At 39.8% G+C, this 23369-nt stretch overlaps 1 protein-coding gene and 1 long non-coding RNA gene across 4 annotated transcripts in view; one reads left to right on the top strand and one right to left on the bottom strand.

The window, feature by feature from the left end:
• The window catches only part of LOC103556075 (uncharacterized), a 54922-nt gene extending 48340 nt beyond the window's left edge, over positions 1–6582 (bottom strand). Inside the window, exon 1 of one of the 2 annotated variants that reach the window (XR_546119.2) lies at positions 6393–6582. This is a non-coding gene — a long non-coding RNA (uncharacterized lncRNA). The remainder of the gene's footprint in view (positions 1–6392) is intronic. The other variant, XR_011527027.1, reaches the window with a different exon arrangement.
• A 62-nt stretch (positions 6583–6644) lies between these two features.
• The window catches only part of TOPAZ1 (testis and ovary specific TOPAZ 1), an 80869-nt gene continuing 64144 nt past the window's right edge, over positions 6645–23369 (top strand). The window contains exons 1-5 of one of the 2 annotated variants that reach the window (XM_070575687.1): positions 6645–6986; positions 7594–7655; positions 7971–10054; positions 18906–18967; positions 19685–19812. In XM_070575687.1, coding sequence (XP_070431788.1) covers positions 6782–6986; positions 7594–7655; positions 7971–10054; positions 18906–18967; positions 19685–19812 — 2541 coding nt within the window. In that variant the 5' untranslated portion in view covers positions 6645–6781. Of the gene's footprint in view, positions 6987–7593; positions 10055–18905; positions 18968–19684; positions 19813–23369 lie in introns of both variants that reach the window. The other variant, XM_008527987.2, reaches the window with a different exon arrangement.

The following is a 23369-nucleotide window of genomic DNA, read 5'->3' as shown; positions in this document are numbered from 1 at the left end:
CAATAGTCTCTTTCCCCAGCTTGCAATAATCCTTCTAAACAGAAGTCTCTCCTTACTAAGTCCAGATTTGGTTTTTGACAATGGTCAAGGAGGGTCTCTCTCTATAGTAACATTTGAGCAGAGTCCTGAAGGAGGTCGGGGAGTGGAGCATATGGATTCTGGCGGGAAGAAACCTTCCAGGCAGGGAAAGAGCAAACGGAAAAGACTCAAGAAGGGGCCGACACGGTGGCGTAGTGGTTAAGTTTGTGCAGTCTGCCCTGGGGCCCCAGGGTTTGCAGGTTTGGATTCTGAGCATGGACCTAGCACTTCTCGTCAAGCCATGCTGTGGCAGGGCATCCCATATAAAATAGAGGAAGATTGGCGCAGACGTTAGCTCAGTACAGTCTACCTCAAGCAACAAGAGGAAGATTGGCAACAGATGTTAGCTCAGGGCCAATCTTCCTCACACACACACACACACACAAAGACTCAAAGAGAGAGCATGCTCAGCCTGTTCAAGTGACATGAGAAGGCCAGTGGGTTGGAGCACCATAAGGAGAAGGAGAATGATAGAATATTAGGGTGGAGGGATTACAGGTACATGATTATGCAGGGCCTGTGGCCCATCAGAAGGACTTTGGATTTTATTTTAAATGGGATAGGTAACCAGGGAACTTGCAGTTTAATGAATCAGCTTGACTATTACGTAGAAAATAGTGGGGTAAGATTATAAATAGGGAAATCAGTTAAGAGGTTTTTTTATAGTACTCCAGACAAGAAAGGAAAGTGGCCTGACTAGGGGACAGAAGTGGTGGAGATGATGAGAAATGGTGAGATTCGGGATATGCTTTTAAGGTAGAGCAGACAGAGTTTGCTGATGGATTGGATGGGGGTGGAGGAGTGGGCCAGTGAGAGAGAAGATTCCAGGTTGAGTCTAAGGTTTTTGACCTAAGTATCTGGAATTATGTAGTTGCCATTTACTGAGCTGGGGAACCTATGGAAGAAGTGGAGGAATCAAGAACTACATTTTGGGCATGTAAATCTAAAATGTCAAATAGATATTGTCTTAGCCTGGACAGAGCTCAAGGCCAGGACGTACATGTAAGTAGTTTATTTAGGAGGTACAGGGGCCAGCAGTAAGAATACGGAAAGTGAAACCAGGTAGGAGGAAAGGCCAATAAAAAGGTATGTTATCAAGGTTGCTGCCATGTGCAATCTTCAGAGATACCTGATAAAATATACAAAATGCCTCCAGGATTGTCTGTCTAAAGGGCAGGGGGCAGGAGCACTTATCCACTAGCTCCCCATCCCTGCTGGTTGAGGTTTCTCCAGGCATGCTAACGCCACTGCACTTCCTAGTTGCCCATGCCCTGAACGAAGCCAGATAGCTGCTCTGGGTCATTGGGGCAATCCCTGGAGCAGAAAGGGAAAACTCTCGGTGAATGCTCTCTGCTAAGGGAGTCAAAGCCTGCAAGGAACATTTATCCTGGTCACTTGGATCAGAGGTATGGACAAGTGGATACAGAGCAGGACATGGGGCTGGAGATATAAATTTGGAAGTCATCTGTGTATATAAAAACTTAATAGAATGTTCTCTTGAGTGGGAAAGAGACTAAATAGAAGGAAATTTTTCCTGTTACACTTCAAATCAAACCATTTAGGCAACCATCCACTCTATCCATTGATAAGCTAGATTTTAACATAGCAGCCACTGGCACAGCCCCCTCCTCTCTGAGGTTATCCCATATTGGATAGCAAAACAGAGATTCCCTCTTCCACAAACAAACAAAATGATAGACTGCAATGACAGCCCTAATTCAACTGGAAAATTTGAGAGGCATAAATACAAGACCCCTTACAGAGATGCTAAAGGGTGGACATATGCACCACAGGCATTCTTAGACGTGCTGCTGCGTGAAGAAGAAGCAGAATAAATTTGTGTTGTTTCAATCTCTCTCTCAAAATGGTCACTTGGAAATGCAGGCGATTAGGCAGCAAACAGAGGAAACACAGGCAATGATTGATTCACAGCACTTTTAAATTCCTTAGCTTCTCATGCCTCTCAGTAAAACGAAGAAATTAGAGTAGATGATTTCTAAGTTCCTCTTCTGCTCAAAAATTCCTATTGTGTTCCATTTTGGACTTATTACACTGAGTAATTGAGTTCTTCTGACTCAGTGACACAATCAAAGGCTCTTATGATTTAAGAGCATGGAGTTCCTGGAGCCAGAGGAAAGAGTGGTGCATCATCCTTGGCTGCTCTGGATTTGGGGCCCTCTAGTGGAGAGAAAGTTAATTAAGAGTCTCAAGCCTGGACTTGAATATCTGCACTCAAGTATTTGGGGCCAGCGATCGATTTTGGTACCTTTTGATTTTTCTTTCCAGAGGTAAAATAGGATCATTGATTTTTAACATTTAAAGGGTATCAATATGTTATTCTTTGCTGAACGTCAGATTCAATGATATTCCTGGGCAGAAGATTTACAATCTAAAATTGAATGAGAAGCTGACCCTGGAGAAAATATTGGAAATCCTTGGAAGAAAGAAAAGTCACCATGTCTTGGGAGAACATCAGATTTACTCTTGCTTTATTTAGGTATCCCTTCCAAGATGGTGAAAGAATATTTCTTGACAATGTGGTAGAACAGAAGTCTGTCCTTTCATTCCCTTAGTTCCTTCCACCTGCACCCTTAATTACACGGGAGGTCTTTGACCAGGAAAAAAGAAATTACTTTAAGTATTTTAAACAGAGGAGTGTCATCCAGGAGATGGGATGGAAGAACTGAAAAAACAGGGTTTGGTGAGGTGCCCAGGGGTTATTAACAGCAGAAGGCCACTGCTACCCCTAGGCTGGAAGGACAATGGCACCTCAATGCATCTGGCTGAAACTGCACTACAGTGAGCCTGGCCAGCAAAAGATGGAGTCCCAGAGAAGAATCAGCTGCTGTCTAATAGGCAGCCTGGAGCAGAGAGAAATCTGGAAAAGTCTCCCTTCTCCATTCTCCTACCAGTGTCGTCTACTAGCCAAATCTCACCCAAAGTCAAATGACCCAAGAGCATGGCAAATGCAGACTGCAGGAGCTGACCCCTGTGATACAGAGCAGGGCAGAGGAAGGGTGTGGAATTGCTCTGCATGCAAACTGGCCAAGGACTGGCACAAAAAAGAAGAGAGGTTTTGATATCAGAGCTGATAAATATTAACAATAAGAGGTTTGTTAGTCTTACAGAAGTACACCACGGATCTGTAGGGCCAGCTTCATGGGCAACAACCTGTGTAGTTGTACAGGGCTTTGTACTTGGTTTAATGTTCTGCTGTCTCTGTCTTGAAATCCTTAATTTTTTAAAAAAGGGCCCTGCATTTTCATCTTGCACTGAGCCCTACAAATTACGTAGCTGATCCTGTGCATCAATAATCTACAACTTGTAGTTGTGGAAGGTAGAGAATGTGGCTCTGTTGTCATCTTTCCAGGACAGAACTAGAACCTGCCATGTACAAGGGCCATTGGAGAAGGGGTGACCCTGAAGCTGACTTCAAGGGCTGGGCAGTATTGTTAGCCAGGATCCAGGGGCAAAGGAAAGGGGTAGAAAAGAAAAAGTGTGGAGACTAGTAGAGAAGGGAACTCCCAGGCACCCACATAGGGCCAACTCTGTGTGGACCGAGATGCAACCCAATAGGTACAGGTAAATAAATATTCTGCTCCATCTTCTAGACTCCCAAGTGTGTGAGATCTGCCACTGGGAGGATTGAGTCTTTTCTGGTAAACAACTGTGCTTGCCCTTTCCAGACACTGCCAAGCACAATAGTAGGATTATGATAATCATTTCACAGAAGAGAACAGAAGATCAATAAAATCTTGTATAAACATACGTAATCTCCTTAAGTTTTCTGTGAAAGCAGTTTGGTATGAGGAATTTAAAATCTGTAATAAAGATTATAACTTTCTTATTCAGAACACTCATTGTGCTTGATTTTGCAATTTCCTATGCTACTAAGCTCTTCTCAGTCCTCTTTTATGCATTGTTTAACTGTTTGGGGCATAAAAGTCTTTAAATTCCTGGGCCTGTAGCCGACTTGAAGACCATCTGTTTTGATTCAGACCAAAGAAGTTGGACTGAATTTTTATCTTTATTTTACTAAGATCTTAGTAGCAATGTTTACTTTGAAGGTAGTAAACATCAGAATTATATAGAGTCTATCTTTCAATATATATTGGGGTTTTATTTAACAAATCTACTTAGGATTTACAATCTTCTAGGCATTGTTTTAAGTACTTTACAACTATTAGCACATTTAATTCTCATGAGAATGCTATGAGGATGTAGGGGCAGCAAAACTTTATCTCTACCCATCTTAAGTTCTCAGATGGGCATCTTTAACAAAAAGATGGATTAACAAGAGAAAAACAGTTTATTAATGCACACAGTGCACATCACACAAGAGAAACCTCAGCGAAGAGTAACTCAAAATGATGGCTTAGAACCCTGGCCTACATGGCATCTTCAACAAAGGACAATAAATTTGTGTAGAAATGACAGGACGGAAGAAAGCAGTTTTAGCCTTCCAAGCATGATGATCTGTGGGAAGAAAAATATATGGGAGTAAACTAACGGAGTACGGTTTATTTGCAGATTCCTCTAGTGCCATCTCTAGGCTGGCAAGAATCTAGAGTCTTCTCCAATAAAGGAGAATTTATCTCCTGACTCTAGGCAGAAAAGGGGGAGAAGGTAGTGAGAGTTTTTCCCACATTTGCTGCTTCTTAATTGCCTTCAGCTCAAAATAATTTTTATGTCAAAAGGCATATTTTGGGATGACATATTCTGGTTTCCTTCTGGAGATACTATTGTTCTATTTTACAGATGAGGAAACTGAGGCACAAAGTAAACTTGGAATGAGTCTGAAATCCCTAAAATAACTTTTTCTAAATTCTGCTATTCTTAAACTGGTTTCCCTTTTACTGGGAGTATTTACAAGCAAAAAGAGACAAGAAACATTCCTAGATTCTTTACACCTCCTTTACCTAAGTTCTATTTTATAGATGCTCCTAAGGATGCTTCACTTAAACTGCTCACCCAAACTGCCACAGTATTCACTCTCAATGCATCACACCTACCATCCTTTAATGCATAACACAAATTGTGTTCAAAATCACCAAGTTCCTCTTTAAACACACAAAGATTAACAGAAGATATCTGTGTCTCCCTAGGGAGACACACAAGTAAACAACTGAAAGAAATGTGTGAGCAGACACACAGGAACACCTGACCCATCCAAGTGTAAGGAGAAAGGCAGCAGGGAAGCTGGTGATCCTTGCACTGATTCTTGAAGGGAAATATGTAGTTCACCAAGCAGACAAGCAAAGGAAGAATTTCCATGATTAGCATGTAGAGAGGCACAGGCATGACAGAGCATATGAAATCTAGAGAACTCTAGTAGCAGTCCAATGTGGTTTTAGTGCAGGGTAGGTGCGGTATTAAAAGACAGTTAAAAAAAAAAAAAAGATAAAATCTTGACTCTCATAGAGGTAAAAATGAACATGTGTTAAAGATTTTATGTCTGTCTTCAGGCAGATTTTATAACCACCAGTTCTTTGAACAGGCACATTTATACATCAGGAATATTGAAATGAATGTGCAAATGGAGGCAAAACTGGCTGCTTCTACAGCGGGAGCGAGAAGTCAACTGAACTTCTATAGGACAGAGTTTGCGTGTCTACAAACCATTATTTTGCACTGCTACCACTTATTTGCAACTTATTTGTTGTAAAACAGCTCCCATAGAATCAGAACCAGATAATGCAGAAGCGTGACTCCTATACATAGTTTTCCATTGAAGCACAACTTTTCCCCTACAGCGACAGCAAGAGACAAAACTAAATGTTCAGGGGCCACATCAGAAAAGAGCTACAAACACCACACCAAACAGTTTGGACTTTCTGTTGGTTTTAATCTTTGAGCAAAGGAGTTCCTGAAGAGTCAAGGTGGGAAGTGCCAAGATCCCTTTTCACTGGAGGGGCATGGCCTGGCAGCAGGTGGAAGCGGGGATGAAAGCATGACTAAGATTTAGGAGGCTGATGCAGTAGGACAGTCAAAATCTGAGAGCCAGAGCCAAGGTAATGGCAAAGGGGAGAGTGGCTGACAAACACAAAGTAGAATGAAGCAAACCTAACGACAGCGGTTGCGGCAGATGAAGTGGAAAGATGCGTGTCTCTGATGGTTTCTAGGTTTCTGGCTTAAACAATTGGGTAGACGGTGGCGCAACCACCAAGACAAGAAAAGCAAGCCTGTGAGGAGAGAGCAGCTCAGTTCAGCACATCCAGAGTTTGAGGCGAGCATGCAATATCCAGGTGAACATATGCGGAAGGCACTTGGAAAGGGGTCCCAGGAGCTTTGGGGTGGAGTTAGAAGGCACTGACCTACAGCGGTCTTTGCCAGCAGCCAGGAACGAGCGGCAGCAGGTGGGCATGACAGCCCTCAAGGGTTCCGGGAGATTCCTGCGTATGCAAAGACACGACGGAGGCCCGCAGGGAGCTCCCACCACAGCCCAGTCCGGCGCAGCGACTCCCCAGAGGGCGCCAGCCGCAGAGGCTCGCGGTCCTTCCGCCCGTTGGGCCCTGCCGCGCCTTCCAGGGCTAGACGGCGCGGGCCCCACTTCCGCTTCCGGCCCCGGGCCTGGGTGGTGGGCGGCGCCGGGCGGGGCTGAGGGCGGTGGGCTCCCGGCGGCGGGAGCAGCCTTCGTGCGGCCACTAGGCTCTTGCGAGCGGGTGTGGCGGCCCCGGCGGGCAGGGCGGTGGGCTCGGGGCGGATGCAGCGGTCCCCGCCCTCTGGCCCCGCGACGGCCCCGGGGCGTGAGGGCGACGCGCGAGGCCTGAGGAAGCGAGGCCAGCGGCCAGGGCCTGGCGAGGCGGGAGGCTGCGGCCCTGAAGCCAGGGAGCGCGAGGAGAGCAGGCAAAAGAGGAGAATGGTGGCCCGGGCGTCCGGGCCAGAAGAAGTGGAAAGTGACCCGTCGGGTGAGGCGTCCGGGGCTGGGAGGGCCGCGGTGAGGCGCCGTGTGGAGGGGCCGGGGGGCCGGATGGGCCCTTCGCTCTCGTCCGACGGGCCGGGCTTAGAAGCCGCGAAGGAGGCGAAGCTCCCCTTGCAGACCGGAAGACACAGTAAGAGAGCGCCCGGGTGGGGGGCGGGCTCCCTTCCCAGCCCTTGCGCCTCAGCCTGCTCCACCCGTGTTGACCGCTAGTGTTCAACCTAAATCTGGCTGTGTGGGCTTTACTCTGTACGCGGTTGACCAGGAGAGGGGCAAAAACAGGAATTCTCATAAAAGGTGTTTGCCCCGTGAGGAGCCCTTGGTTAGAATTACTATAAAAGGAATTCCTCCTGGTCGTCCATTCTGGCTGGTGTGAGATGATGCTGCTAGAGGTTGTTCAGCTGCCTTAGAATTTACAGGTTTGTATGTAGTTCCCTAATAGAAGTGAGGTCTTTCATTTTAAAACAAATGTATATTTCCATACAGCTATTCAGGGAAATAAAAATGGATGGCTTCACAATTTTTTATTTTAAGTGATACTGCTTTTTCTTCCTCAATATAAAATCTTTTCTGGTATGTTTTGTTGTTTTGATCAGCCAAGGAAAAAAGAAAAGTTACTGAAGCCTCAAGTGAAGATCCACAGCCAGGGATTGACCTGGTAAGAAAGGAATCATTAACCAGTTCGGAATCTTTCCAAACAGTGGAGTGCAGTGAATTTCAAAGTATGGCTTTCTTGCAGTCTTTGGGTAAGGAAGGTTTAGGAGAAGGTATTAAAAGAAGAATTCGAATTAAAAGCTTAGAAAGCCCACCTTCCGAAATAACGGAAAATAAGGCTACACAAAATATTAAGGTTGAATTCCAAGATGAACTGTACAAGAATACTTCGAAATATTCTTGTAACAGCTTGTCACCTGGAGTAGAAAATAATTCCGTTTTAAAATTACATGATTGCAATTGTTTCCCCCATTCCAAGGGTTGTAATGATGAAAATAACCTCAAGTATAAACCTGATGGTGGATGTATGTGCGTACCAGAAAAGTCCTCGAAGTTAAAGAACGAAAACCTTAGGAGTCTTGCAGATAAGAGTGACACAGATAGTATTCCTCAGCTTTTACAAACTGAAGAAAATTTAATGGGAGTAAATCAGTTATTGCTTGAAGAAACGGATTTATACCAAAGTAAAAATAATGGCTTGCTTTCCTGCCTTCAAAGTGAAGAAAATAAATACTCAGTAGAGGAGAGCGATGTTGGGAGAAAACCCAGAAAAAGGATAAAGGTGTCTGAAAAATCAGATGAAGTGATTATTGAGATGAACTTCTGTAATGTGTATAACAAGTCTGAGTTGGTGTTACAAGAAAACCAAATGAGTGCTGAGGGTAAGGAAGCAGAGACTTTGGAGGCTAAAAAAAATCCTTTGAAAGTTTTGAGAAAAGTAAACCCTAATACCCTCTCTCCAATGGATCATTCGTCACATTTTCCAGAAACAGTAGCAAAGAAAACAAGTCCTGAACATCATGTAAATGCTATGTTTCAGAAAACCCTCCAGCCACTTCTGAAAGAAGAAACAAAGAATGCTTCAGAGCCCCTAGGATGTAAAAGCGTGGAGCCAGAAGAGGATTTTAAGTCCGTGAAAAGCTCAGTAGTGAAATCACCTAGTGATTGCCATTCGACTGAAAAGGAATCTTCACAAGAAGACTTGAGAAATGAAGCTGAAGAATCGGAGTTAGGCTGTCACAGAACAATACCAATGACTGGTAAAAGAACTTGGCCATGTTATTCATGTGCTAGAATATCTGCCCAGTGTTGGAAAAAGGCTTCCCTGCCAGAATCAAATTACTTTCTTCCTGGGTCTCAGGAAGGCTTGAGGCAAGATGATTTTCTTAAACACCAAACAAATCAAACTCATTTTACTAACTCCAAATTATTGTTAGAAGGTTCTATAACAGAAACAAACAGTGAATTTTCGAGTGAAGAAAAATTGGATTCTAATTTAAATTGTTTGTCTTCAGTCTCTGCAGTAGAACCTACTTTAATGCTTATAAAGGAACCTATAATCAGTGATGATAAAAAGATGAAGTCGGAGGAACCGAGCAGGAGTGGGTCAGAGGTAGTTTCTAATACTACTGAAGATACTCAGTTAACTAATGTGACTCAAAATTTAACAGGAAGTAAAAAAAAAGATAAAGGGAATTTAGCAAAACTTAATTTGACAATGGCTTCCCAGGACGGCCAGGAAACAAATAACTCTACAGGCAAAACTATTCATCGAAAAGCGTGTGTTGCTAAGCAAACACGTGTGGTTCCAGACTTGGTTAAAATATTGAACACAGGACGGCTCACTAATTTTAAAATTCCATTACTTAAGAATAAAACAGAGAAAAGAAAAGAAATAAATGCCAAATCATCAGAGAGAGAAGCATATAGTCCCCTAGAGCTTCTGGGCAGTTTATCTGGAGCAGAGGTAAGGCAGAATAGGAGTAAAGAAAATGTGTCCACAGCAACGTCAGGATCTCAATCTTTGAGCATACAAAATAGTGTAACTCCAGCGCAAGCTAGTTCTGACTTCTACTGCCGTAAGAATTCCTGGAATATTTCTCCAAGCTTTTTAAAGCAAGGTAATAATAATAAACCATCTAACCACATCTCTGAACCAGGCAATATTGTTGCTAATAAGGAAGCTGTTTCTCTCAGAATTGAAAATAGTACTTTTTCTTGTGATCCTGGGTGTGTAGAGAAAAATCCTGCCTTCTGCTCTAAGGAACAAGAAACATTCGGACGAGTTTCCTCTGAAGTTAGTGGTAGAAAAATGACTAAGAACTTTTCAGAAATTAAAGTGGGGTTTCCAGATATTCTTAAAGCCTATGAAGATGATGTCCTCTTAATTGATGTAATTCAAGATGACCCAGACCTCTTTGGAGTCTCCAATGACGGGGAGCTCTCATGTACTTCAGAGGTTCCCATGATAAGCCAGGAGCTCAATGTTGTTGAACAGCACCAGTCAGCAGACTTCAAGCAGGTGGAACTTCCAGAAAAAAAAGAACCAAGTGATGACTTGAGGTATGCATGTTCAAGTATGCCTTTTGGTGCAGATTATTGTTGGGGGTCTCAAAACCACTTGCTGCTGTTAGGTGTCACTAAATTTATGGAGTGATTGTTGAAGCTCTTATTTTTTTTAACCCAGTTATTAAATGTAGTATAGCATATTATTCCTGAGACCCGGAAATGTCATTATGCTAAAACTTGAGTTGAAATAGAGCATATGTATCTTGGAAATTATTATGGAGGAGATTAGCTGTTCACAATTTAATATGGTGGTTTATAAAGTGGCTTTTTAAATTACTGAGATTGCTTCTTTCAGAAGTCAAATTTATTTTTATATGTCCTTTAATTATTATAAATATGCAGATATATTTTTATTTCAGCCAAGTTACTTATTAAGAACAATGCTATATATTTTAACCCAGTTTCGGTGGCTTCCTTGTTAGATAAAAAATTTATTTTTCAGGGAACAGAGAAGCCTTGGAACAGTTTATTTAAAGTAATTAGGACTTGAGTGTAGAATCAAAAGTAAAACTAATTTTCAAGGCAAACAGCATGAAGTTTCTTTCCTGCTTTTGCTTTTAAGTTGATGGTTTTAAGGGATGATTTAGCTGCAAAAGAGGGCGAGTTTGCCTGAGGCAACTTTAAATGGAGCCAAGTAGTAACCTTCATGCTCAGGAGCTTGATCTATTGTGGTTGGCCCAAATTTTATTTAATATTATGTCATATTTTACTAAAATCTTATAATTCTTCAAGCTCTAATTTATACTTATATGTTACAATACGAATATGGGAATGTTTTGTGAACAGACTCAAAAGGAAACATGGAAAAACTTTCTACTAAGATTCAGTGGTACATGACTTAAATTTCTTTGGTATTTATAAATTTTAGTTACTTTTGTGAGATCATATTGTTCTTGATGTTCTTATTGTTTCTTTGTACCAAACGGAAGACCAAGAGCTTTATCTGTTATTTATTTTTGACAGTATAATGTGGTAGGATAGTAACCTACCCATTTTGAAGATGGAAAAAATGAAGATGACAACTTATTGCTTATCCAAGTTCACACTACTAATAATAGAATCTGGATTTGAACTCAGTCCTGTCCTACTTCAAAATTAGTGGTTAAGAGCTTGACCTGTATAATGTGACCCAGGTTTTTGAATCTTCTCCTTGCCACCTAATAACTGTGTGACCTTTTAGGCAAATTATTTTACCCTGTCTGTAAAAAGGGAAGGTACTTGCCTCAGGGTTGTGAGGATTAAATCAAAGAATGGAAGGGAGGGGTCAGCCCAGTGGCACAGTGGTTAAGTTCTCACGTTCCTTCGGCAGCCTGGGGTTTACCAGTTCAGATCCTGGGTGTGGACATGGCACTACTTGGTAAGCCATGGTGTGGTAGGTGTCCCACATATAAAATAGAGGATGTTAGCTCAGGGCCAGTCTTCCTCAGCAAAAAGAGGAGGATTGGCAGCAGATGTTAGCTCAGGGCTAAGCTTCCTCAAAAAAAAAAAGAATGGATGGGAAAGGTTTTGGCATGGCACTGGGAGAGTAGTAAGGACTCAATAAAAGGTAGTTATTTAAAGTGATTTTAATTCGTGTTATACCATGCTTCCTTTGAGGAACACAAAGGGAAATTAGAGCAAATCTTGGGTTCAAGAGCAAACATCTCTCTTAGCTAACAAGATGTTGATAATGAGTTACAGCCAAAGGTAGAAAGAGAGAAATGTGACTTGGACAGGAATTTCGGTTTTCATTCTTTGTTTTCTCCTTAGAATAATGACTGATTTTGTAAAAATGATACGTGTTCATTATATTAAAAGTGTAAAAGGGGGAGACTTCCGCCACCCAAAACAGCAAATTAATTGCTAACAATCTGTATGCATCATTCCAGATGTCTATCGAGGTATATACATGGATATAATTTTAGAAAAATTGGATCATGCTGTCTTTTTTACTAAAAATATTTCATTTTATTTACACTTAATTGGGGTGTGGGGGAATGAAAATGAAACTAAAGAAATTACTGAATCAGTATACTTCTCTACTACAAGAAATTAGTTCCTAAAGGGCTCTGTCAGGTTAATAAGAAAGATTATTTAAAACTTTGAGTTTTATCATCATGACTTTTAAAAATCATGTTCTAACTTCTGACAGTAGCATTTGCTTTCCTGACATGAAAGATGAACATATCAGTATACGTTCAGTTTTTCTCCCAATCTTGCCCCCCACATTTTTGTTAAAAATGTTTTATATTGTTGAGCCTTGTGCTATTTATATTCTCTTCAATAATCTGAAGTCCCAAAGACTCTTAACTCTTAGTTCTGTATTTAAACTGATCCAGTCCTTGCCACCAATCTTTTTTACTTTAATCTTGACTAGTTGATTAATTTCTTAGTTGGCTAGATTTCAGGGCAATGTTTTTTTCAAGAAGGGTTTGTGATTGCTGTGTTCCCTAAGGTCTTGTGTGCATAGATGACTGTTGTCTAAGAGGAAATTGGGTATAAAATTCTAAGTTTACGTTTTTCCTCCTCACAACTGTGTAGTCATTCCTCCCTACTTTCTGGCTTTGAGTGTTGTAAAGTGGAAAAGTCTGAGGCCAAACTAATTCTCTACTGCCTCTCTCTAAACTGCCTTCTTTTTTTTCTTTGTCCTTCCTACTTTCTTTCTTGGGGCTGGGAATTATGTGTCAGTTTTTCCTGGACAAGGTGAACCATTTTGGTTTTCAGTATCATATTTACTTCAGATAATTTTTCTGTTACTGTCTTTGAACTTCATTTCCCTTCACTTCAAAAGCACCAATTATACTTTTATTGGCTCTTCTTTTTCTTTCATATCTACATTTGAAATTTTGGTTTTTAACTGAACTTGGAATTTTTCTAAGTACTTATTTTAATATTTTTTTTCCTGCACTGGAAATAGCAGTTTTACAATCATCCACAGTGCAAGGATAAACCTTAACAGAGAAAAATGGACGCACAATAACCAGAGGGCCTAATAGTTACACAGAAAGTTGTTAATCGTTCTAGAACTAAATGAAGCTTAAAATATAATTTCAGATTTCACCTCTGTCCTTTTTACTAATCAGTTGCTAGTTCATATACTCCTTTTTCTTCACTCTAAAACACTAACAGGTTGGAGCATGGTGCAATTTCTATTTTATAGGAATGGAAATTAAAGATGGGAAGATTAGATAGTGCCTAAAGTTCTGGACTGCCTCTTATTGCAAAAACAGGAAGGCAAACCTGAGTTGATTTCATTGTTGGGGGAAGGATACTCAGATCTGGTTAGGGAGAATTTGTGAGGTGATTAAGTTACGTTAGAATGCTTGTTCATGGTCAATCTCTGCAGTGGGGAAAATCTCTGTTAAAATCCAAAGCATTAGAAGCATATTAGAACTAGTTCACTAAGACTTATACTGATGATCTTGGAAATATATAATGGGTGGAATTAGTAAAACTTTTGAATTAGCCTGTAAGTATAGTTGGAGATCTGAGAATGTCTATGACAGTTGCTGCTGGACAGTTAAACTGTACTAGGACATAGGATTACCTTCAATCATGATTTTATTATATGCTAAAATATCAGTTGAGTGATACTATACAGTGGATTATTTAGATTTTTAAGAATCTGCCAGATATTCAAGAGAATTACTATATAGCTGAGGGGGAAACTAATATGTTTGAAACAAAAATATATAAGCTAAGGTACTAAGAATACTAGTATATATAAAAGAGCGATGAAAGGGAATCTTGGAAAAGACAAAATTTGTACTGATCCTTGAAGTGTGGATTGATTTAGGTTAACAAAGGGGAAGAAGGAAAAAAATTTGGTGGGGGAATAAAAATAATGAGAATATAAGCAAAAGGTAAAGGTAAGTTGAATACGGTTGTGTAGGGTAGATATGAAGCATTTCCTGACTCCTTCAGGCAGAGTTAGGAGCCCTTCTCTGTTCCCCTAGCACCTTTTGCTACCTCACTTATGGCACTGATTTCATGATAATATAATTTACATTTCTCTTAAATTGTTGGACTTCTTGAGAGTAGGAAATGTGCGTGTCTCATTTACCTTTGTAAGCCCAGTCCCTCATGCATTGAGTCAGGGGAGAGAATTAAGGTTTCAATCCCTACTATATTGTAGGCTATTTCTCAGGCATCTAGATTGGAATATATGTGTAAACGGTGACAGTGAGTCCTTTCTTTCTAAAGCAAATAGATGATGAAAAATAATGGGAAATAAGATTTGATAAGTAGGGTGATGCCCAATTAAGAAGGTTGGAAAGTTAGGCAGCAAAATTTGAGCTCAGTACAGAATTGATGCTGGTGATCAGTGAGGAGCTGTTATACCACCTTTGCAACTTGGACTTAAATCCGTAAAGAACCATTGTATATTCTAGAGCTGGTAAATAACAAACACAAACTTCTATGGGGGAAAATTCCTGGCACCAATGCACAGAAAATACAAGCTTACCACTTTTGCCCAGATATGTGAATCCCATTAGATCCATGTCTAGCATGGGTCTATCCCGGACAGATTATGTCATCTCGAGTAATCAACCCCATTTACTTTCTCAGGATCTGATTTAAGCTCAGTTTGTTTCCCAAGAGATTGGCCTTCTAGAGTAGTAATCACCAGTTTTACCATACCAAATGACAAAAAGTCCAGTTTCCAGCAAAAGTAAAGCTCATTCTCTTTCTCTCACTCATATATTTAGACTCCTTGGCCTGTCTTTTAAGAAGCTTACCTTGGTCCATTCTCCCTTTTCACTGAATATCTGAGGCACTAACTGTAGTGCAAAATTTTACACTTAATTGTAAGAACTAATATTTGGTGTCTACCGTATGCTAGATAAACTATTTATATTATTGCATTTAGTGGAACAATTCTGAGGTTGAAACTGGCCCTGTTTAAAACTGAGCCAAAGTAATTAAATTTCCAAAGGACAAGCAGCTAGGAGGTATCAGAGCTGGGATCTGAACCCAGGGCAACCTGCTGCAAAGTCTGTCTCCTCCCCAAAACAGCATACTGGAAGAGTGGTATTTTGCTTCTTTCTGTGGCTTTAATTTGATTACTCTACAGACTGCCACAAAACATTTTGCTTTTGATCCCTTTCCTCTCTCATGTCTTCCTCCTCTTTAAAGGAGCAGGTGGGACAGTATGAAGAAGTGTCCTTCTGATTTTTACTTTTTTCTCTTTCAAGCCACATAAACAATTGTTTCTTGTCTTTGGTGGAATATGTGGTATTGTACTTGATGGAGTAATCATTTGTAATATCAGGAGACATAGCACCTATCATCAGGCTAGGGAAACTCTGGCCGAGTGAATTGGATACTGTAATATTTCGCTGCTTTTGCCCACTGCTATCTGCAGAATAATTGCCCTAGTCTAGAAATATGTGGCAGTCCTTTTCAGAAACAGAGTATGTGAATGTATAGATAAATGAACATTGACCACAGTCAGCTAGTTAGCATCTCAAAAGGAAGCAATAACATTCTGAATTTTTCTTGGGCAATAGTTTTCAGACTTGTTATTCTAGTAATTATTCTAGAGCAGTCATCTTCAAACCTTTTTGTCAATTCCCTGTAGTACAGATACATTTTACATTACAATTCGGTACATGCCTATGAATATGTGAAACAGTAGATTTACAAAAACAATATTTTCCTACCACAAGTGATGTAATATCATCTTTTGTATTTTATTCTGTTTTATTAAAAAAAGTCCTGGTTGAAACCCATTAAATTTCATCACCCCCTTGAAAAATGCTATGGTAGAGGATAAACTTGGTGTAGTCTGTGTAGTTCTCAGAAGCCTCTCTTGTTCCCCCCTCCTTTTTGCTCAGATCTTCTCTTCGCATCTCTGTACTTCTTTAGCCCCACCAAATCTGTCTCTGTTTCTCTCCTTTCTTCCTCTACACTTTATTTTTTTTTTTCACTTTTCACTCCAGCAAGGCAGAACTATAACATTCCACTCCAATGTAAAACTCCAGTGAAAAATATTTATGTGGATTACAATTTTTCTTATGTTATTATTTTTTAATTTACATGAATTTAACCTCTCTGTTGTCTCAAAAAAACTAAATTACTTCTAACAAGAATGGCATGTACAATTTTATCTTCCTTGTAAGTTAGTTATTCATTGTAAAAAGTTCCTCACACTTATAAACTAAACCAGAAATATTATCTTAATACTTTGAAATTAAAGCAGTACACTTGCTATACCCATTCGTGTTTTTTGTTTTGTTTTGTTTTTTCAGGAATAACCTTTTGTGTGTCTGGAGCTATACCTATTTATAAATGAAACCACAAAAACATCCCTCGATTCTTCTGTATTTATTGAGTCACTTAATTCTATTCATGCTATTGCCTTAGTATCTCAGTTTTTCCTTCCTCTGCATTCTCACTGCTACTATCTTTTCATCTTTCTCCTAGCCTATTGTAATGAGCTCCTGGTTAATCTTCCTGAACTCTCTTAGTATACCCTTCCCCATGGTAATATTCTGAAGTAGAAAGTGATCTGCTAGTGACTTCTTACAGTGCTTTGGTCACTTTCAGCCACCTGAGGATAGAGTCTAAATTGTTTGCCATTGCTTTTTAAGGCTCTTTTGTGGCTCTGCATCCATTCTCTTTTTGACAACCAGAGTGTTGGGTGGGGACAGAAAGTGACGTGAAAGGCTGATAAAAGATAAGCGCAGCAGGCAGCTCACTGTTTCCATAATATGTCATGTACTTGAATCCTTTTGCATATGTTTCTTTATCTGAAAGTCCCTTTCTTTTCATTCAGTTATCCTTCAAATCACATCTAAGATGTTATTCTAGGGATTTTCTCCAATAGTTTTCTTGGCGCATATCTCAGTGTATTATGTCTGCTTGGATGTGAGCCTCCCCCTATACCGGGAGTTCCAAGACAGGAGAGAAGCATCTTCATTTGGGTCTCCCTAGTGTCTGGCCAGGAGAATGTTAGGTGCTGAGTATATGGACAGCAACTAGACATACATGGGCCTTGTCCTCACAGAGCTTTTAGTCTATCAAAGGAGGCAAATAATTAAGCAAATACAATAAAATATGATGGGAGATATGCAAGATGTTAAAGGCTTCCTGATCAAAGTAACATTAAGATGAACACTGAAGGATGAATAAGAATTAGCCAATAGGTGAACAAAGGTGAGTAGAATTTTGTCGTAGATTGAAGTAATAGCCTAAATGAAGGCCCACAGGGAAGAGCATGTCACAACTGAACAGCAGAAACAATGTCCCATGACTTAGGGTTCAAGTGGCAAGAAATGAAGCTACAGAATGTGCAGAAAGCTCAGTTATGAAGGACTTTACAAGTAGGATGACCTAGCATTTATCTTCTGAATTGGAAAATTTTTAAGAGAGAAATGGGGAGCTATTAATAATTAATATGCCGGGATTACAGGCATAAACAGACCATCCTAGATAAACTAGAATTCACGGTGAGTTTGAACTTTATCCTAAGAGCATGTGGATTCACTGAAAGACTTTTAAGTAGAGAGAGAATTTGATCAGATTTACATTTTTAAAATTATCATAGCTCTGGTGTGGAGAATAAATTGGCAGGGAACTATTTTAATAATTAGACCAAAAGGACATGATGATTTCAAACAGAAATGGGAGTAAATCTGAGAGAGGTTTAGGAAGTGAAAATTGATTAATCAGATGAGGGCAAGGGCAGAGATAGGAGTTAAGGATGAAACTCTTATTTCAAAGAGGGGTGTTACAGTTCTCCTACATGGAGGGTCAGGATCACGGATAGGTGCTGGTCATGAGGTCAAATTTAGACATGTTGAGTTGAGGAGACCTTTGAAATACTGAAATGGAGATATTCTAGTAGACAGATAGAAGTCTGAAGACATTGGAATTGGGGGAGGAGATTTGCCTACATATATGTCTTCTGTTTTATTATTTTCCCATGTAAGTTGTATACTTCTGGTTGTTTCTAGGGTCTGTGTCAGGGGGGAAATACCTCATGTTTTCCAAAGACTTCAAAGAATGATATATATAAAATGTTATGTTTTGTTTTCCTCTTTCTTGGCTAGGAAGTAATCCTTAACTAATGAGCAGTTATAGAGCTGTAGGATAGGTTTAATAAAACCGATTTATTAAATGAATAAATGGTGGGATTATGGGTGTTTATTATATTTTATTCTGTGTACTTTTATGTAGTTTTGTCTAAGTTTCTAAAATTGGAATAGCGTTAGGCCATTTGTTTTTGAGTGGCTCCTATAGATGTAGTTTTCATTTGTTGAGCCTATGCTATTTGTTTTAAGGACATTTTATCTCATTTAATCCTCACAATAACCTTGTGGGTAGGTGGTATTCTCATTTTACAGATAGACTCAAAAAAGTTAAATAATGTTGACACAGTAAGTGGCAGAACAATATTTGAACCCAGGTTGGTCTAACTCTGATCTCCATAACCTTGACTTTTAGACCATATGTTGTCTTCAGAGACTACAAAAAAAGCTCTCACACTGCTCTCAAACTTTTCTTCTTTTTACATTGGCAGTAAGACATACATACACATGCTTGAGAGTAGAAGTTAAACATTGTCTTATATTGGTGTAATACTTTAAAATTTTTTTAAATGCTTGGTATATGTCACCTGGTTCTCTCTGAAAACAGAGTTTGAATGGCACCACTCCCTAACAATTGTGGCATATGTAATTAAAGAACCAAATGAGGAATCTGCTTGGGTGTAGTGAGTTCTGAGTCCCAGTATAGTACTCAGTTTGTGGAGAACTTGAGCTGATGTTTACCAGCTGCTACAGCTGGTATTGTACGTTTGGAGAAGTGGATAGTTTTGCATAGAATATGTTGTAATGTTTAAGCTCTGTTTGCTTTATAATAGAGAACTTCCTGTACTGGATCCTGGTTTGATGAAGTCAGAGATCTGTGCTTCCTTGTCAGCAGGTAAAATTCGACATTTTCAGAATATGCAATATAAAAAGAAGTATCTTTTTATATCTCCATTCAAGCCTAGTCAAAATGAATTCATTAAAATAGGAAGCTTTTCGTTTTAGAGTCTGTTAACCATATGTTTTACAGTTTGTCAGTTTTTCTCGGCTTTAATTGCCTGGTTGGCAGATCAGATTTTGAGAAATTTTCCATTTGACTATTTAGTAAACAACTTTGTTAGGCTTTATCTACAAAAGATAGATAATTGACCTTAGCAATTTTTGTAGCCTTATTTTGACTTGAAATATATATTTAAGCTTTAGCGCATGTTAAATGAGTCCTTTTTAAAATTTTTTATAATTAATAGCTAGCAATAAGTTTAAATATATGGATTTTTACTTCACAGGAAATAACTTAATCTGAAAGTTAGTTTTACTTTAACTTTCAAGTTTTAAAAATATTGAAAATAGCTGGACATGATCAAGAAACATTCTTAAATTTATCTTGATATGTCATAATTTTGCCTTGCCAGTTCTTTTTATACTGCATACAGGAGTTATTTTGATAGAGAGGGAGGAATAATTGTGTGATTTGCTGAAAACTCTACTTCATATTTGTCACATTGGACTTTAAAAGAGTCTCTGAATTCTAACTCATTTTTAGAACAATCTTTGAATGACTTGGTTATTTTGCTGTTTAAAGTTTCTACAGGTGAATGTTATTTCTTTTCAGCAAATGAGATAAAACGTGATTCCAAAGGTGCAAACATTTTCTTAGGAGAAGTTACTAATGAGATCTCTGAAAATGAAAAACTGGGAGACTTCAGCGAACACATGAATAGTTCAGATTTGGATGAAAAGGTACTAAGGAATCTTCTGCATTTTCTTATTTCTTGGTCTATAGTGGTAATACAGAAATTCATCTTAACAGTGCTGTCAGGTGACAAGTGTTAACTCCTTTTTATTGAGTAAAAGAATCACATCGTTCTAGCCTTGGGATACGTTGCTTGATGGTTTGCATAAGCACAGTATTAATAGAGTTTCGCTTGTCTGGGAAAATAAGGTGTACTCTTTAATTATATATTTAGCTTTTTTTGGTATCCTGAAAAACTAAAAAAACCTCAAACCTGTGTAAGTCTTTCTGAATTGTTACATATTTTCCTTCCTTGTTAAACACAAAGTGTTGAATATCATTTGATCTTTGAAATTTTAGATTATCGTAATACCTTAGGGCTATGAATGTAAGCATCAGTTATTCAACCACAGGTGTAGAAGGCATAGGAATTGGAGCTAAACCTACCTAGAGGGTGGAACATACCACTGGTATATGATATGGGGGAAATTTGGGGTATCAAGTTTGTTCTGTTTTCTGCCAGATAATGTGTATGGTTGTCTTAACCTTTTGCATAATTTGACCCCTAGGCAACTATTTCATATTTTCTTCTTTCTCCTTATTCCTCCTCACAGCTAAGGACCTAGTTTCCTACTTCACCAAGAAAATTGGAGTAATTGGAAAAGAACTTCCTAAGTTCCCACCAATATATTAGCCCACCTACCTGCATCTGGTCCCAAAACTCTAGCTTCTTTTCTGTTACAGTGTATGAACTAGCCAAGGCTATTCCCTGCACTGTGCTAGAGGCCATCTCTTCTCTCTTAAAATATTATTCCAGTAATTCTTCTATCATTACTGGATGTTTCTCTTCAACATATAGACATGCTTTTCTCCCATCTTCAAACGAAACAAAGAAAACCTTTCAGGTCCCCTTTTCCTTTTCAGCTGTCATCCTACTTCTCAAAAGGCTTGTCTCTACCCGCTATCTCCAGTTTCCTTCCCCTAGTTCTCTTGAACCCTTTCCAGAGATATCCGCCTTCACCTCCACCAAAACTACCCTTCTGAAACTCTCCAGTTACCTCCTTGTTGCTGAATCTAAGGGACGCATCTCAGTCTTAATCTTACTTAACCTATCAAACATATTTGACACAATTGATCACTCTTTCCTTGAAACACTTTTTTCACTTGACTTCCATAAACATACTTGCCTGCTTTACTTTCTGCCTTTCTCTCTGCAGCTTCCCAGTTGATTTTGCTGATCTCTCCTGATCTCCCTGACCTCTACATATTAGAGTGACCCAGAGCCTAGACCATGAATCTGTTCTTTTTTCCTATCTAGATTTGCTCCTTAGATGGTCTCAGCTAACCTCATTGCATTAAATACCATCTGGGGGCTAAGATTCTCAAATTTGTATCTCCAGCTTGAACTTCGTCTCTGGGCTGCAGACCTTTCTGTCTAGTGGCCTACTGATTTTTCCACTTGGATATCCAAATTGCTGTCTCAAATATAACATGTTCAAAACTGAACTCCTTTTATATGTCCCTTCCCCTACTACAGACCAGCTCTTCCTGTCATCTTCTCCTTCTGTCTTAATGGCAGCTCCATCCTTTATAATTACTCAGGCTCAAAACTTTGGATTTTCTTACTTTTTCTCTGTATCCAGACTGTAAGGAAATCCTGCTGGCTTTACCTTCAGATGATGTCTAGAAACTGTTTAGTTTTCATCACCCACACCAGCACTACACAGGCCCAGGCTGGTATCAGGTCTTGCCTGAATTATTGCAGTAGCCTCCTGACAGATATCCTGCTTCTAATCTTGTCCTCTTATAGTTTATTCTCAACACAGCATAAGTTAGATCATGTCATTATTCTGCTTCCAACTCTCCAATGGCTTCTAATGTCATTCAGATTCAAAGCCAAAGTCCTCACCATAACCTACAAGACCCTGTATCTGTTCCCTGTACCCCTTTCCACCTTGTTACCTCTCTGATCTCTTCTGCTCCTCTCCTTATCCATTTCACTCTAACTGCACTAGCCTCCTTGCTGTTCTTGGAACATACCAGACTTTGGTATGTCCCACCTCAAGGCCTTTGTCTTTGCCATTTTATCTACCTGGAATGTTCTTCTAAAAGACGTTATAGCTGGCTCTCTTATTTGCTTCACATCTTTACTCAAATTTTGTGTTCTCAGAGAGACCTTCCCTGGCCATCCAACCTAAATTTTCAGGGTTCTCCCTTCTCCCAACATTTCATATCCCCCTTTCTTGTACTTATCATGATCAAACATCCTATCCATTTACTTATTTATCTTTGTATCTTCCTGCTAGAATGAAACTCCATGAAGGCAAGGATTTTTGTCCATTTTGCTTACTACTGAATCTCCAGCCCCTAGAGCAGTGGCTGATACAGAGTAATAACACAAATAATTGTTCAACGAATATTGAATGTGAACATCATTTGAAAATATTCTTTAAGTGCTAGAAGTGTCCGAGTAAACATGAATAAAAATCTCACAAAGTGCTTTCTTAATGGTTTGATAATGATAACGGCCAGTATATATTAAGCCTTTATTAAATGCCAGCCAGCCACTGCTAAACACCTAGCACTGGTTATCACATTTATCCCTATAATGTAATGAGTGCTGTTCAGGAGTCCCCAAGACCATCCTCAGGTTCAGTGATTTGCTAGAAGAATTCACAGAGGTTAACAAAGCTGTTATACTGGAGGTTACAGTTTATTACAGTGAAAGAACAGATTAAAATCAGCAAACAGAAGAGTCACATAGGGTAGAGTCCAGGAGAAACCAGGCACAAGCTTCCAGTTGTCCTCTCCCAGTAGAGTCGTGTGGACACTACTTGCTTCACTCAGCAGTGATGCATGGTAACACACAGAATATTGCCAGCCAGAGGAGCTTACCCAAACCCTGGTCAGGCTTTTTATTGGGGTTAGTCACATAGGCATGGCTGACCACCTGTGTGGCTGACCTTAATCACTGAATCTCCAGACCCTCCAGAGGTCAGGCTTTTACCACATGGCCCCAGGCCCCCACCATAAATGGTGTTGTTAGTATAGACCATCTGGAGTGGCCCACCACCCCCTACCATAAACTACACATCATTAGCTGTCTGGTCCCAGGCCCCAGGTAAACAAAGACACACTTATCAGGCAGTGTAGTCCAAGAGCTTAGAAGTTACCTCCCAGGAGCAAGTGAAACCTTTAATGTACGGTGTGTAGACAACCTGGACTTGCTGAGTTCCTCTTTTACTGCACATAAGGTGTGTACTGTTATTTTCTTTTACAGATAAAGAAACTGAGACTTAGAGTCAGTATCTTGTCCAAGGTCACACAGCAGAGTCCCTTGCAAGAATCAGCAAACCTTTTCTTTTTTTTTTTTTTTTCCTGCTTTATCTCCCCACCCCCCCGTACATAGTTGTATATCTTAGTTGCAGGTCCTTCTAGTTGTGGGATGTGGAACGCCGCCTCAAGGTGGCCTGACGGGCGGTGCCATGTCAGGATCTGAACCCTGGGCCACCACAGCGGAACGTGCAAACTTAACCACTTGGCCACGGAGCCGGCCCCAAGCAAA

This window comes from Equus przewalskii, chromosome 15 (genome assembly GCF_037783145.1).
Source record: "Equus przewalskii isolate Varuska chromosome 15, EquPr2, whole genome shotgun sequence".
Classification (NCBI taxonomy): Eukaryota; Metazoa; Chordata; class Mammalia; order Perissodactyla; family Equidae; genus Equus; species Equus przewalskii.
The sequence above is the reverse complement of the archived record's forward strand: the minus strand, read 5'-3'. Positions and strand labels throughout refer to the sequence as shown.